This window comes from Odontesthes bonariensis, chromosome 17 (assembly GCF_027942865.1).
Source record: "Odontesthes bonariensis isolate fOdoBon6 chromosome 17, fOdoBon6.hap1, whole genome shotgun sequence".
Classification (NCBI taxonomy): Eukaryota; Metazoa; Chordata; class Actinopteri; order Atheriniformes; family Atherinopsidae; genus Odontesthes; species Odontesthes bonariensis.
Window position 1 is genome coordinate 7,243,229 of NC_134522.1, and position 15,709 is coordinate 7,258,937.

The window sequence follows — 15,709 nt, forward strand, 5'->3', positions numbered from 1 at the left end:
TCTTCAGATCTGGGCTAAAAACCTACTTATTTAGGATGGCTTTTAATACCCAGTAGTATGATGACACTTTTATCTTATTTGATTGCTTTCACTGTTCTTTTATTGTTTTTACTTATTCTTCTCTTTATTTATTACCTGCTGTAAAGCACTTTGGTACACCGTAAAGGATTGTCTGTAAAGGGCTGTATGAATAAAGTACATTTTGCATTTATTCAGGGACTCTTTGGCAGCCCAGCTGGAGATCACACTGACAAAGGCTGACTCAGAGCAGCTGGCTCGCTCCATTGCTGAGGAGCAGTACTCGGACCTGGAGAAGGAGAAGATAATGAAGGAGCTGGAGCTGAAGGAGATGATGGCTCGGCACCGGCAGGAGCTCGCCGAGAAGGACATCACCATCAGCTCGGTGAGTTGCAGAATGACATTTTACGCTAAATTACGCCACAACCAAAGTTTGGACCGAGGATACGAGCCGTTTTCCTGTTGCGTTGCAGCTCGAGGAGGCCAATAGGACCCTGACCAGTGACGTGGCCAACCTGGCCAATGAGAAGGAGGAGCTGAACAACAAACTGAAAGAAGCACTTGAAGGTATTCAGAATTTTTTATTTTTTTTTTCTACACGCAAAATATCGCTGTCATGCAAAATATTTAGCTTTGCCTGCTCTCTTTCTCTCAGATTCGGAGAAGTCGAAGGACTGGGAGCAGCAGATCAGCCAGATGAAGCAGACGTTCGAGAAGCAGCTGCAGTCGGAGAGGACGCTGAAAACTCAGGTCAGTTTCCCTTCTTTACGCCTTCCCTCAACTCTGAGAGGACCTGAACTCGTGTCCGTCCACAGGCCGTCAATAAGCTGGCGGAGATCATGAACAGGAAGGAGGTCCGTGGTGGAGGCAGTCGCCGCGGCAACGACACAGACATGCGGCGAAAGGAGAAGGAGAACAGGAAGCTGCAGCTGGAGCTGAGGTCGGAGAAGGAGAAGCTGAACAGCACCATGATCAAATACCAGAGGGAGATCAACGAAGTGCAGGCGGTAAGTGGACGAATTCTGGTTTCACCGTCTCGTCCCCGGAGCAGCGAGCCTCCTAATGTCCCGTTTCTTTTTAACGTGTAGCAACTGGCGGAGGAGAGCCAGATGCGCATCGAGCTGCAGATGGCGCTGGACAGTAAGGACAGCGACATCGAGCAGCTGAGGAACCTCCTGCAGTCGATGAGCGTTCAGTCCATGGATTCGGCCAGCGTCAGCAGCGGGCCCGACTTTGATGCTGACGATGCATACGCGGGTACGAACCCAACCTCAGTCACATTTACTTCATTAACCTCAAACGCCCGTGGATTCACTTTACATTTGGTGTTGAATAATTTAAATGAACCGGTAAATTTAAGGTGAATCCTCACCGCACAATAACGCCCTAAAAGTTGTAATTATAAGTTCACAAAGTTTTAAGTCTGAGTCTGACTCTCATTTTTTTGCCACTCAGAAATGAGGCTCGAGGGTTGGCTCTCTCTTCCAGTCAGAAACAACACCAAGAAGTTTGGATGGGAGAAAAAGGTTTGAATAAACCACAGAATGCTCCTTTTAAAGGGATAGTTCGCCTCTTTTGACATGAAGCTGTATGACATCCCATATTAGCAATATCATTTATGAACATTTTCTTACCCCCTGCTGCGTCCTGTGAGCCGAGTTCCAGCCTCGTTTTGGTGTTGATGAAGGTAGCCCGGCTAGTTGGCTGGGCTTAAAAAAATAAAACATCTTGCTTCTCAAAACAATATGCGTTCAAAAGAGTAATACATTTGCATCACAAAATCGTTCTCCAGGAAAAAGTCAGACCTCACAATCGCTTGGCCCTATTTTCTTTCCCTTCATATCAATGCGTTCAGCCACCTAGCGATAGCCGCACCAGTTACAGTGTTTCCTGCTCGGTCTGCACAGCAGGCAGTGATACGAAGGGAGAGAAAATAGCACCAAGCGATGTGAGGTCTGACTTTTCCTGGAGCCCCAACCAACTAGCCGGGCTACCTTCATCAACACCAAAACGAGGCTGGAACTCGGCTCACAGGACGCAGCAGGGGGTAAGAAAATGTTCATAAATGATGTTGCTGATATGGGATGTCATACAGCTTCATGTCAAAAGAGGCGGACTATCCCTTTAACCGTGCCACCTCCCTGATTGAATGCGTTTGCTTCCCTCATCTGTCCCGTTGCTTTCAGTACGTCGTTGTGAGCAGCAAGAAGATTCTCTTCTACAACAGCGAGCAGGACAGAGAGCAGTCCATTCCCTACATGGTGCTCGATATAGAGTGAGTACGGCCGTCCTCTCCTGAGACGACAGCTCCAGTTCGCTTTAGGTTATTTTCTAACATTTATTCCACTTTGCAGCAAACTGTTTCACGTGAGGCCTGTTACTCAAACTGATGTGTACCGTGCTGACGCCAAGGAGATTCCCAGGATATTCCAGGTCTGCCACGCCTCCTTTTGATGTTCCGTTACTGAACTCCTGGATCGTGTAAAAGCTGAAAATGAGAAACGAGTGTCCCCTGTTTTCTGCCCACCTTCTAGATTCTTTACGCCAACGAAGGCGAGAGCAAGAAGGAGCCCGAGTTTCCCGTGGACCCGCTGCCCATCGGAGAGAAGTCCAGCTACATCTGCCACAAAGGCCACGAGTTCATTCCCACGCTCTACCACTTCCCCACCAACTGCGAGGCGTGCACCAAGCCGCTGTGGAACATGTTCAAGCCGCCGCCCGCGCTGGAGTGCCGGCGCTGCCACATAAAGTGCCACAAGGACCACATGGACAAGAAAGAGGAGATCATCGCTCCCTGCAAAGGTCGGACGCTGTAAAACGTCTTTTTTTATCGATACGTGGAGTCGAATTCTTCCTAAGATTACTGAACGCTTACATTTCTCTCCCACCAGTCAACTACGACGTGTCCACAGCCAAGAACCTGCTGCTGCTGGCCGTCTCCCAGGAGGAGCAGCAGAAGTGGGTGAGCCGGCTGGTCAAAAAGATTCCCAAGAAGCCTCCGCCGCCAGAGCACTTTGCACGCTCCTCGCCGCGCGCCTCCATGAAGGTTCAGCCCAGTCAGTCCATGAGGAGGCCCAGCCGACAGCTCCCCACCAGCAAGAGCAGGTAGCACTCTGAGGTCCAGGAGCTTTCCTTTACATGAAGAACGCTCCGTTCGTTTAGGGACGGCGACCAGTGTCGCGCCCTTTTAGCGTGGACGGGGACGCCGGCTGATGGCCGTGTCTCTCAGTGACATCACAGTCTGTTTTCTTTTATATGCTGGCATCTTTTGGTTTGCTTCCTTTATATTTAAATCACATTTTTAGCCAAATGAATCCAAGACGGTTGCTGTAAAATGAGTTGAAAATACACGGTTAGTGTTGAAAGATGCCATCGTGTGGTCTCGGGTCGGATTGATTTCTGATTTCTGAGCTCACACCTGTTACCTTTTCAGGAGCTTTCATGATTATTCTGATCGTCTCATTGGACTCCAACATGGAAAATGGTGGTGACTGTAGATCCAAAGTCTTTTCAGAGTTATTTCAGAGAAATATCTGCTATTTGCCCTTCTTTATCTTGGATATTTACCCAGTTTAATCGGAGGAATGTTGATTTTCCCCGTGAAAGTGAACGATGTGGAAGCACAAACGCTGCTTTCGTGTTCCTGAATCCAAGGCAAGGCAAGTTTATTTGTACAGCACAATTCGACTACATGACGATTCAAAGTGCTTTACAGATACATTAAAACAGTAGAAATAAAAAGCATAATTTAAATTTGAAACAAAAAAGAAAGAAATAAGAAAAATAGATTAAAATCAGATAAAATCAGTAGTTAAAATCCAGTGAGAGATGTTTTAAAGCTGTGGGTTTTTTTGTGGGTGCGCCAGTTAGACGCCAGTTAGGCGCCAGTTAGGCGCCAGTTAGGCGCCAGTTAGACGCCAGTTAGGCGCCAGTTAGACGCCAGTTAGACACCAGTTGGCGTGTGTGCAGTAATTGTCTCCAGGCCATCAACGCTGATTTCCCCTTTCAGATTGGACGAGCTCAGTCTTCAGGACTGGCACTGGGCGTTGGATGATATCGATGATGATTGTTGCTCTATACATTTCTGATGACATCGTTATGGTAACACTGTGTGCTGTGCAGTGGCTGCCTTAAAACACTTTTCTTTACTTGGTGCTGATGACTGACGACGACAACAAACACATTTCAGATCATCAAAGCAGAAAACAGAACGTGTTTTGTTCTCTGAAATGTGGCCGTATTGTCTGATTTCTGTTGTGTTTTTGGTTTTCTTCCACCTCCTACCTCAGTAATATTCTTTAAATTTGATCTTCGACGCCTCCCTTTGTCGTTTCGTCCTGCTTACACCCTGCGTCATCTGACTCCAGCCCTCACAGGTCTTCAAAATGAGGCGAGAAGAATCCAGTGGCCTCTGGTACAAATGACGACTCCTCCTCCGGTCTTGTTCTTTTGCTCTGATGTTTCCCTGTAAACTACTTGATTTTTGAATGTGTGTATGTTTGTTTAACAACGTATTGTCACTCTGAGGTGGTGGTGAAAGACACTGAGCATGTGCCACCTTAAAGTCAGGACAATGCAATCACTGGGTGTCTAAAATGGCAGCAGATATGAGGATTGTGTTCTCATAGAGGCGGTTCAGTTCAAATCTTTCATGCCGTAGTGTGATGAGCGTCTGTTTTACAACTTAAAGGGATAGTTTGCCTCTTTTGACATGAAGCTGTATGACATCCCATATCAGCAACATCATTTATGAACATTTTCTTACCTCCTGCTGCGTCCTGTGAGCAGAGTTCCAGCCGAGTTTTGGCGTTGACAAAAGTAGTCCGGCTAGTTGGCTGGGGTTTAAAAAATAAAGCGTTTTGCTTCTCAAAACAATATGCGTTCAAAAGAGTAATACATTTGCATCACAAAATCGTTCATCCAGAAAAAGGTCAGACCTCACAATCGCTTGGCACTATTTTCTCTCCCTTAGTATCACAGTGTTTACTGCTCGGTCTGCACAGCAGGCAGGGATACGAAGGGACAGAAAATAGTGCCAAGCGATTGTGAGGTCTGACTTTTTCTGGATCAACGATTTTGTGATGCAAATGTATTACTCTTTTGATCGCATATTGTTTTGAGAAGCAAAACGCTTTATTTTTTAAACCCCAGCCAACTAGCCGGGCTACCTTCATCAACGCCAAAACGAGGCTGGAACTCGGCTCACAGGACGCAGCAGGGGGTAAGAAAATGTTCATAAATGATGTTGCTAGTATGGGATGTCATAGAGCTTCATGTCAAAAGAGGCGAACTATCCCTTTAAAGAACTCTGCCAGTCTTGAACTGCCCCTCATTTCTTTATTTACTGCCAGAAAAACAGAAAATCGGTGCTGACATTCATTGAAATATATAACAGACAAACAAAACCACATTCCTCTGAAAATGAGTGAAAAGGCAGAAAATGTCCAAAGAAAAACTTTGAAAGAGCTTCAGAAAGCCTGGAGAACTGTTGCTGAAAAGATCGAAGGAAAGTCTGGCAAAATGTAAAGAAATGAAGGGTTTCTGATCATTCCTTACTGTCCTAACATGTAGAAGCAGAATATTTCCCAGAAGAATTACTGAACACAACACTGTGACACTTTAGTTTGAAACTACCTGAACGATAACTTTCTTTCTTTTTCTCTCTCTTCCTCCAGTTAACTGCTTGGAAGTGTAAAGCATCTCCGAGGTGGTGTAGTTTATTTCCTCCAAAGCTCCGTCTGCAGACCAGCACACTGAACTCCACGTCACCGCTCCACCCCCCCCCACCCCACCCGCTCCTGCTTCAGCCTGAGGGAGCGTCGGCCCATTTTTCCCCCGTCGCTCAACTCGTTTCCAGCCACTTAAAGCCCATCAGGCTCACCGGGCGGCTCGGGTGAACACATTAAGCCAAAGCCTTCTCCTGGGTCCTTGGCCAGAGCAAATGTGGAGCCTCTGAGGCACCGGAGTAGCTCCGTCAGCTCCGTCAGCTCCCACAGAACAAGAGGAGAGCTCTTATGAGGCTGGCGAGCAGGAAATTCACTTACCTCAACAGTTCTCACCAGGACACGCTGTCTGATGGAAGCAGGAAAACGCCTCCACCTTTGGGGATTCTCGTGGCCAAAAATAAGACTCGTCTGTGTTTCATGATTTTTTTTTTTTTTAAAGGGGAACACTACGCTCAGAAGATTCTATATTTTTTTTTTGTTGAACTTGATCCCAGGTAGTGTTTGTACTTTAAAGCTATTTAACATGATTGTAGCGTCTTGCTTTCCGCAGCTCTGCTTTCCGGTGAGTCCTGAGTTGAGGTACTGAAGCACGGCGAAGAGTCGGATTCCTCTTGGATTTGAGCTTCTTCGAGTGCCTCTCATTCAGATTTTTTGTTTTGACGCTTAATCGCCCGTTTTTTTTGTCCACAGTTACGGTTACAAGTTGAGCAGGATGCTGCTCTCGAAGGCATTAGATGGAGGACCGGGCATGAAATCCCACAATCAGACACACCTGCACTGTCGTTTCTGAGGGTTTACTGTTTACTGAATTCAGGGGGTGCACCGTTAATGCTTTTCTGAACCGAGCTCAGCTCCTTTTTTGTAGTTTTTGAATGTACATCTGGGCTTTACCAGAGACGACACACAGGCATTGTATTACCAGACATACTTGACCGAAGCCCCCCCTCCCCATCAGCAACCGCTTCGAGGTTTGCATGCGTTTGCTTTTTCAGGCTCATCCCGAAGGCCTCCACTCACGAACTTCTTAGACGGTCAGAAGTGACACTGAAAATGAAGTTGACCCGTAAGAAGCAGAAACAATGAAGGTATGCAATCAAGTCCTGGTCCATTAAGACAAGAAACTGAGCAGCACTAGCCCGTTTAAAGTTTTCTATACGTGTTTGTCCTGATGTTTTTGTATTAAACGTAACCAGACTCGGAGTTTGGACACTTTGTCGTGTGTATGTGGCTTATACAAGCAGCTGGAGAGTAAACTATGTGAGTGTGTGTGTGTACCGAGTGCTCTCCTTTAACCAAGAAGCATGTTTTATACATATAAATATCCACAGTATATATTTTACATGCCTTACAGTGCACATTATATTATTTATACAGCCTTGTCCACTTTGTATTTAAGGGCTTTACATCCAGATTGCATGTTTGCTACCAAACAGCTCTATAATAATAATAATAATAATAATAATAACCACTTCAACAATAAAGAAATGGATGTGCTGTTTGGTTTGGATTATTTCTACCCGATAAACCTCCGGAGGGGTCGTGTTTCGTGTCTGAAATCACTGAAATCTTAGTGTAAGAAGGTAAAATGTTTGGTTTATTAGAACAGTTGGAAAAAGAGCTTCACATATACAGTATAAAACCACCGGAAACGCAGTATTTCTCAGTCCTGAGGTGGAAGGTCCTAAATTCTTTCACATATTGTAGGATAAAGCATCGGTTAGAATAACACATGCTGGCATGTTTTACTTAGAAATGTTTAAATCTAACAGTACAAGGTAAAAACTATATAAAATGTATCAATTTGTATGTCGTAACCGTTGTTGTCCGCCAGTTAAAGTGACCCAGTGACCCCGGGATCGGACTTTTTCCAAACTTAGTCGTCCTTCTTGGAGCTGCCGCTGCGTCTCTGGTAGTAGACGACGGTGAGCAGCACCCACAGGTTCAGCAGGGTCATGGCCACGAAGCGCACCAGAACTGCCACAGGGAGGGAGATCATTAGAACCGAGAGGACGGGAACACGCCGAAGGATCCGGAAGTTTAAAGGCGTCCCAGGTCCTTCTTGAGTCATTTTCAAGGTATTTTAAAGTTTAGTCTTTACTGGGAAACTCTTAAAAAGTCATTTAGTTTCAAAGTGTCATGTTCTTTTACAGATTCAGAACTTTGTTGGGTCTAGTAGACTTAAGGCTTATAGAACAAGGATGTATAGATATTTATGGGTTTATGCAACAACTTTGGCTTGGAAAGAAGTTCATGACTGGACTGAACAGGGTCAGAGCTGCTATTTAAAGCAAATATTTCAGATTTTTCATTATTTTCTGTGTTTGTTTCTTCATATTTCTGTTCCTTTTTTTCGCTTTTTCACTCTCCCTCTCTCTGTCCCCCGGTCCAGTTCAGTACTATCACATGTTAAGTATTGTAACAAAAATAAATAAATAAATAAGGAGTTGATGGGCATCGAGGGCAGCTTTACATTCATAAAGCTTCCCTTGGCATTGCAAATGTGTTTGGCATAAACAGTATTCAGATTACAATTCTGCTGCCATAATGCTGGGCAGGACAAGGGGTAAAAAAATAAATAAAGCAAATATTTCTCATTAAAACGTCCCAATATTCAGTTTAAAGCGTCCTAATCTGGGACGAATAATAAAAATGACAACCCAAAGATGCTGATTCCTTCATTCCAGAGGGTTTAGAGTCTGGGGCTCATTGGAAAAACGAGCATCCAGAATGGCTTTTGTGTTTTACTGAACATTCCTGTGTGGGATCGCAGAGTCATTAACCATTCAGACTTACCCTGCATGTCTCCAGTTGTCACCGTGGTGGTGTAAATCCGTGCTGAAACAAAGAGGAAGCGGTGTTAATTACACATTTATCAAACACGGCATCTGATATTTAATTAACCAAGTGTTGGAGAATGAACCCAGTAAACTGGATCATGCATATTCATGATCTGAGAGATCAGTGACTCAGGGAGGAGAGTCCCTGAGAACTGATGTCCTGTTAAAGCTGATTAATGTGCGCAGGCTGAGGCTTTATCATGCAGAAAAGAAGCCACAGCATCCAGAAACGTGGCGCTGAAAAGAAGGGCGGATGCTACACGGTGGTAAAAGTTTTTATTTGCATTTTCAGCTGTTTTAAACACTCGATGAGCCAGATCTCCTTAACCCTAATCCCTAATGGGGGACATTTTTGTCCACTTGGGGTGTACTTTCTCCTCTAATTTCACACTGGAAATAGTGATATTCATCATATTTGGTCCAGTTGTGCATTTTTGACTATTTTTTTTTTTTATTTCAAACGCATCATATACAATGCAATTTTTCATTGTGTAGAAAGAAAAACTCTTTAATTTCTGAAAAGGGACATTTTTGTCCCCTTTTAAAACGACCTAAAAACATCATATATTAATATTTTTTTTCTACTTTTTTTCCATAAATCTTTTCTATCACTTCAGTTCATAACTACCAACTTTTCAATTATTTTAAAAAAATTAACCCTTTAGATTAGCCTGGGAATTCCCATGCTGCTTTGCGCTCGATTTCATTCTCACTGCAAAGGCAGCCTGGAAACCACCGCCCTTATTTTTGCCTGAGTTAGGGAACCAATCACAGAACGGGGGGGGGGCAGCAAGACGATGACGACGTCTATGCGCGACACCGAAGCTTGTAGAGTGTTAATCCAACATGGCAGCGGACACAACGTTACCGTTCGATGCAGCCTTAGAAAGTGTTTTAAGTAGCTTAGAACGCAAGTTTACTTTTATTTTACTGTTTTTTTCTTCTTCTTCCTCGTCGAATTTCTGTCGTCATCTGGTATAAGTGATACAATTGGCTATGAATCGTGCGCAAAGCAGCATGGGAAGAACCAGACGCCATTTGATAGACATTCGTAGCGCCCAATAAACGGCTCTAGGCATTCGTAAACCACGCCTCAAATACGAGAAAATGCACACCTAGTTCCCAGACCACCATCTCATCGAGATGTGGACGCGTCAGCCAGGCTACCTTTAGATGCCAATTTGAACTTTTTAGCCCAAATTTGAAGTCTTTAGGTGCCAGTATTGTCAAAATATGGAATGCAAAGTGGAATTATTGAGTAGGGATTATTAGGGTCTGGGATATGTCAATGATTAGCAACAACATTAATTTTTAGGGATTTTAAAAAAAATTTGTCATGCCTGATTTAAAAATAATAATAATAATAAAAACTCCTTAAAGCTGCAGTCTGCAACTCTTTTTCAAGCATAATGCCTGGAACTGTCTGGGGATTCTGAAAGTAGTACATTAAATACCCCAATAGTTCTCTAGGTCCCCTATATGTCCCGCTAGGTCCCTCCAAAGCCAGCAGGTTTGTTTACAAAATTGCAGACCGGACCGGTAAAAGGTAACCAATCAGGTTACGAGCTGGGCTCTGCTGCCTGTCAATCACCGATTGTGCACGCGCGATACAAGGTAGGCTCGTCCCCACGCTTATTATTGAACTTCATTACGGGTTAGTCTACTTACTGTGTCTTCCATGATCGCAAATGACAGGTGAGTTGATGAATGAAGAGTCGTGTAGGCGCATCTGGTGTGCACGTAGACGTGCACGAGTTCTCATGTGTTTTGAAGGGGCGGGACAGGAAGTTGAATAACTTTTTATTTTTCGGTTAAAAAATAAGCATTTCTTGCATTTTGCGACTACGGAGGTCACCGTTTTCAACTTCAAGTGTTCTGATAGATCATGTAAACTCTTAAAATGCCAAAAATTAGGACTTTACGTATGACAACAACAAATCTTGCAGACTGTAGCTTTAATTTATGAAAAGGGCCATTTTTGTCCCCTTCTAAAATGATCCCCAAAATACCAAGTGTTAATATTTTTTTCCACTTTTTTTTCCATAAATCTTTTCTTCCACTTCAGTTCTGATCATAACCACCAAGTTTTCAATTATTTTCAAAAAATTAACCCTTTAAATACCAGTGTATATGAAGTAAACGCCAATTTCTGTTAAAACACACACAAAAACTGCTGTATTTTCAATATATGCAATGCAAAGTGAAATATTCTATGGGGGATTATTAGGTCTGGGATATGTCATTGATGAGCTACAACATCAGTTTTATCAGCTTTTTAGTTTTTCTGTAATGGCAGATTACAGAAACGGCTCCATAGACATCCATTATAATGAATACAGCATTAGACTATCCCAGACCATAATTATCCCCGCTCAACAATTCCTCTTTGCATTTTATATATTGAAAATATAGCAGTTTTTGTGTGTTTTTTTTTTTTACAGAAATTGGCGTTTACATCATATAAACCAGTATTTAAAGGGTTAAATTTTTTAAAATAAATGAAAACTTGGTAGTTATGATCAGAAGTGAAGTGGAATAAAAGATCTACGGAAAAAAAAGCGGAAAAAAAACATTAACATATGTTTTTAGGTCGTTTTAAAAGGGGACAAAAATGTCCCCTTTCAGAAATTAAGTTGTGTTTTAAATCGGGTATGAGGGTTAAATTGGCCAAAAAGAGCGAAACCTGAGCTAAAAGGAGTCTTTGAACAGTTGGTGGGGAGCTGTTAACTCAAAATATGCAAGTTTTGTCTCGTATCAGCTTGTTTTCACTGCCCCAAGTGATGAGGTTTAAACGATTTTCTTAAAAACTAACAGTATTCCCAGCCTACAGAAGTCTCCATAATAATAAGGGTTGAGAAAGGCCCCAAAGCCACCATTAAAAATGTAATTAAATGGCTTTGTTTGACACTCACCCATGCAGGTGTAGGTAGCCATGGCCCAGGAGAGGGCGCTAACCTGTCCAGCATCCTTAGACCTCCACAGGCATCGGAGCTGGGCAAACTTACTGGCAGCACTAATGAAAGTGCAAAGGCTCTGAGAAAGAAAGTGGAAGTCAGACTCAAAATGGCAATCTGAAAGCTGAAGTTAAAAGTTTCCCTGTGGCCTCCAACACCTTAAACTTTAGGAGGAAATCAGTTGCGGGTTCGCTGCTCTCGCCTATTTAAAAGCAGAAAGCCTGAAGACATCTCATTACCCAACCAGATTTGGATGTTATACACCAGCTGAAATGAGGTCTCCCTCGACTCTCCACCTCATTACTCCTGACTGATGACGTGCCAACTCTTTACTGAGACACATGCAGCGATTTGTGATTGATTTCAAAGTGATTTATTACCATGGCCAAATCTATGATCCACCGTTCCACCGTGAGGAGCCTCCAGCCTCCGACGAACCTGAACACGGCGCGTTAAGGCGGCGGCACGACGCACAGAAAGGCTCGCAGGTCATTGATTTTGGGGTTTCACATCCATTACTGTTAGAAAGTGAAAGGATACAGTACGGCGTAGATGAGGCTCTGCCGCAGGCTGCCGTTGTAGTGAAGTATCAGGAGCAGAAGAATGACATCTGAAGACACGGAGTGGGTTATAACATGCACCACTTCAGACTGGGTTTGAGTCATTTAAAGGGCCACTGATGTACAGCTGCTTCAGCAAGAACTCAGACTTCTACCTTTGCACATTTTTACTTTGTTTCTTTGTTGTGAGTGTGACCACTGATGTTTTTTTTTTTTTACGCTTTAACAGGTAAAAGATGAGGTGCTACGAGCTAAACTGCCCAACTGTGCACAGAAAAACTTCACAGGAAGTTGTCAAACATCTAAAAGTTGACTATAATCAAAGTTACAACATACTTAAAAATAATTAAAGTCAAATAATGTTGCTAAATGTAAGCATTAATTATAATCTAATTATCCTAAGAGCTTGAATAAGGGCAACTGGACTGGTTCTTAAAGATGTTTCACCTCTAAACTAGGAGTACGATACTCTCCCCACCAACTAGTTTAGAGGTAAAATGTCTTCAAGAACCAACAAAAATTCCAGTTAAATTACAGGATTTATCAATTTAATAAAAAAAATCTGTTAATCTGCATCACTTATTCCACTATTTACTTCTTTTTTTTTTTTTAAATCCCCATGAAATCGAATTATTGATATTAGTAAAGCTGACATGGAATGGTGGGCGGAGCCTGATCAGGCCAGTGGAGCCGACCAATCAGAGCAGACGGTACTTTTTTGGGGGCCGTGGTTTTTGTTTTTACTGGAAATCTGTAAAAATAAAAAAATGCAGCTACGAACGGCACTGAAAACGAACTAATTTAACACTTTCAATAGAGTGTGTTTAACTCAGGGTATTGATTGTATTCCTACTCAGTAACTCAGGACTACAAAGAGGAGCATGAGGTGTTTGACAGCCTGTTTGGATGATAAATCAATTAGAGGTTTAGATCCAAAAACTCCTGAAAAAACAACATTAGATGACTAACCTTGAGCAATAAGGATGGGATATTCCAGGTATGTCGGAGGTGGGTAGTCGTAGTACATCTGGTAAGTAACGAAAACAATGAACCTGTAAAGCACAAGGTGTCAGGTTACTGACAGCTGTGTATTTTAGAGAAATCTATTACGATACGCAACCAAGGCAACGGGAAAGTTGTTAACAAAGCCCAAAGTAATGCCTGGAGTAAGATCACAAATCAAGATGAGTTGAATAAGTCGAAGATGCAGAATGGGAACAAAACGGACCAGAAAGAAATGGAGGAGGAAGTTTAAACCATTTGTTCCCTTGATCATCATGGGAAATGTGAGACCACTGGCAGATAAAATGGCCGAACTTGGGCCTTTCTATTCAACCTTAAGACTATACGGGGAGACGGAGACTGCAGACAGAGGGTTAACAGTAAAGGAGGAGGATTAAAGAGCTGCTTAACGACAGTTTGTCTTTATCTATAACAATAGCATATATTTAATTATTTTAATAATTCCCTTAAGGGATTACTAAAGTATTATTCAATTGAATTTAACATCAATCAGAGCTTTAGAAAATATTGTGCATCTTGTAATGTTGTTATAAATATGAGTCACATCAACCAATCTTTCTTCAGAGCAACAGACTTTGACCCATTGGGTAGGTAGGCCTTTTAAAGTAGTATTGATCATTAAGTCATCCAAATGGGCCCAGCAGCACAGCCAGATAACCACAGCTCAAGATCCTGATAAAGTAGATGGGTTCAAAGTAGTTTTACTCACTTTCTCTTGCAAATGAAACTGAAATCGCAGATTAGAAAGGTTTTTATTTTATCTTTATTCAATCGGAGGCATTGATAAAATAAAATCTGGCTTCCAGCTGATATTAGATCTTTAGATTTAAACCCCTGATATTCACGGGCACATCAGTAACATTCGTGGTGAAGTCAAGACCTTTGGTTTTGTCCAAAGTTTCTCATTTGATCAGCCTGTCGGTGGCTTTGATGTTGAGGCTGATCCGGTGTAATTACAGCTGATAAACACAGTGTTTTAGAGGAGAGCAATCACTGCCAGGCACAGAGGACAGATGGGGCATTATTCAGCCTCACAGTTACCATATGAGTGTTTATAATCTGCACACAGATCCAGCCGAGGCCATTTTTTCTGTGCAATAATTAAAAGATGTTAATTTCTCTGCACAAAATTAGAATATAAGAACAGGAAGACATCACATCAACACTTCCCCTCCCCTCAGAAAGATACACAATGCACTCGAGCAGCATCAACAATCTACTGGAAAGAAAACCAAAGTTTCTCTGACTTCACCGACCCGATGAGCTCCAGGAGAAGACTGTTGAGGCTGACTCCGGTGGAGCACTTGGCTCGCATCAGTACAAAAATCTGCGGGAACTTTAGCACCATGCACATGAACAGCGTGCTAAAATTAGCGATGTGCAATAACATGTCCGACTGCATTTTCCAGAGATGTTGATTCAACAAAAGTCAACTTAAGATCGTCTGCTGCCTCCTGATTTTACTTTTAAATCACGTACTAGCTTCCAGATGCTGCTGTGCCGTCACTAGCGTAAAAACCGTTGTATTTTAAGGCCACTTCCGGTTTTAGATTTCAAAATAATGTCGAAGTGGCATTTTAAAGCACACTTAAATGTATATATTATATATTAAAACTTTAAACTAATAAGTTAAGATCTATTAAAGTATATTTAAAGCCGTAATGTAGAATAATTACTGCAAAAACTGTAAATAAACGCATGCGCGCTTTTACCCTGAAGGCGGATACGTTTGATTTCCGGTAATTCTCCGGTAGCTTAAAGGTTTCCTGTCAGCTGGCATCTTCTCATTTCCGCACACATCCACTGTGAGCTGATTGGCTCCGACACAGCCAGATTATTTCAAATCTTTATTCCTCCTCATCTTCTCTTTTTTTGTTGTTGTAAACTACCTTTATAGAATAGAAGAGAAGAATAGTTTCATGAACAGAGCGTGGAAACATCGTTTGGGAGAAAATAGAATAGAATAGGATAGAAGAATAGAAAAATACTTTATTCATCCCCCAATGGGGGAAATTCAAACATAGTTAAAAAATTATTTAAAATTATTTAAAATAATTAAAAAATAGTCAATAATTAAAGATTTATACAGAAAAAAGTGCCCCTTAAACAAAAAATATGGACATTATTTCAGTTTGAAACAACAAAGCAGTCATCAGTCGGTTAGATTAAAACCCTCAAATATTTCAAGAGATTTCACAGTTTTCTTTAGTTATTGGTGAACTTTATCATGTCAATATGTTGCTTCAGTTGTGATAAAAATATTTTGTAATGTTGTTTGGATTAAGACCATTTTGCTTTATGTAAATGCCACTAGCCAAGAGGCATAAATGACTATTTTAAATGCGACTGTGAACAAAAACCTGAAATAAGAAGAGAAAGTCTCCTTATCCAAGTTAGAAAAGGATTTATATTAATACCAAACCTTTCTGAAGCTTGTGTAACACTTTGAATTGTACCTGTTTCATTGATTTTTCTAACGATGTCCAGGCCTTTTCACAGGTTACATCACAGAATAATTTAAAGTGTTTCTAAACGGTTTGATATTCAAGCCAATAAGCCAAACATAGATTCTCAATAATCGAATAAAGTAC

The 15,709-nt window shown here is 42.0% G+C and overlaps 2 protein-coding genes across 3 annotated transcripts in view; one reads left to right on the top strand and one right to left on the bottom strand.

The window, feature by feature from the left end:
• rock2a (rho-associated, coiled-coil containing protein kinase 2a) overlaps positions 1-6,944 on the top strand; it is a 41,209-nt gene extending 34,265 nt beyond the window's left edge. Inside the window, exons 22-32 of one of the 2 annotated variants that reach the window (XM_075448788.1) lie at positions 217-403; positions 492-585; positions 674-768; positions 834-1,025; positions 1,107-1,275; positions 1,474-1,544; positions 2,205-2,293; positions 2,373-2,451; positions 2,553-2,820; positions 2,910-3,123; positions 5,694-6,944. In XM_075448788.1, coding sequence (XP_075304903.1) covers positions 217-403; positions 492-585; positions 674-768; positions 834-1,025; positions 1,107-1,275; positions 1,474-1,544; positions 2,205-2,293; positions 2,373-2,451; positions 2,553-2,820; positions 2,910-3,123; positions 5,694-5,697 — 1,462 coding nt within the window. In that variant the 3' untranslated portion in view covers positions 5,698-6,944. Of the gene's footprint in view, positions 1-216; positions 404-491; positions 586-673; positions 769-833; positions 1,026-1,106; positions 1,276-1,473; positions 1,545-2,204; positions 2,294-2,372; positions 2,452-2,552; positions 2,821-2,909; positions 3,124-4,027; positions 4,635-5,693 lie in introns of those variants that run through there. The other variant, XM_075448789.1, reaches the window with a different exon arrangement.
• A 373-nt stretch (positions 6,945-7,317) lies between these two features.
• slc66a3 (solute carrier family 66 member 3) lies at positions 7,318-14,659 on the bottom strand. Its single transcript, XM_075448790.1, has 7 exons — positions 14,375-14,659; positions 13,065-13,147; positions 12,076-12,145; positions 11,916-11,973; positions 11,494-11,614; positions 8,538-8,579; positions 7,318-7,718 (listed from the first exon to the last, which is right to left on the bottom strand). Exons 1-7 carry the CDS (start codon positions 14,518-14,520, stop codon positions 7,618-7,620), a joined length of 621 nt encoding a protein of 206 aa, XP_075304905.1. The 5' UTR covers positions 14,521-14,659; the 3' UTR covers positions 7,318-7,617.
• Positions 14,660-15,709: the final 1,050 nt, after the last annotated feature.

Bases quoted from the DNA above. Each gene is read 5' to 3' on its own strand.
- slc66a3 (XM_075448790.1), bottom strand. From the start codon at position 14,520: ATGCAGTCGGACATGTTATTGCACATCGCTAATTTTAGCACGCTGTTC. The intron at 8,580-11,493 runs GTGAGTGTCAAA...TCTTTGTTTCAG, and splicing joins GGCTACCTACACCTGCATGG to CACGGATTTACACCACCACG. The intron at 7,719-8,537 runs GTAAGTCTGAAT...TCCCTGTGGCAG, and splicing joins GACAACTGGAGACATGCAGG to TTCTGGTGCGCTTCGTGGCC.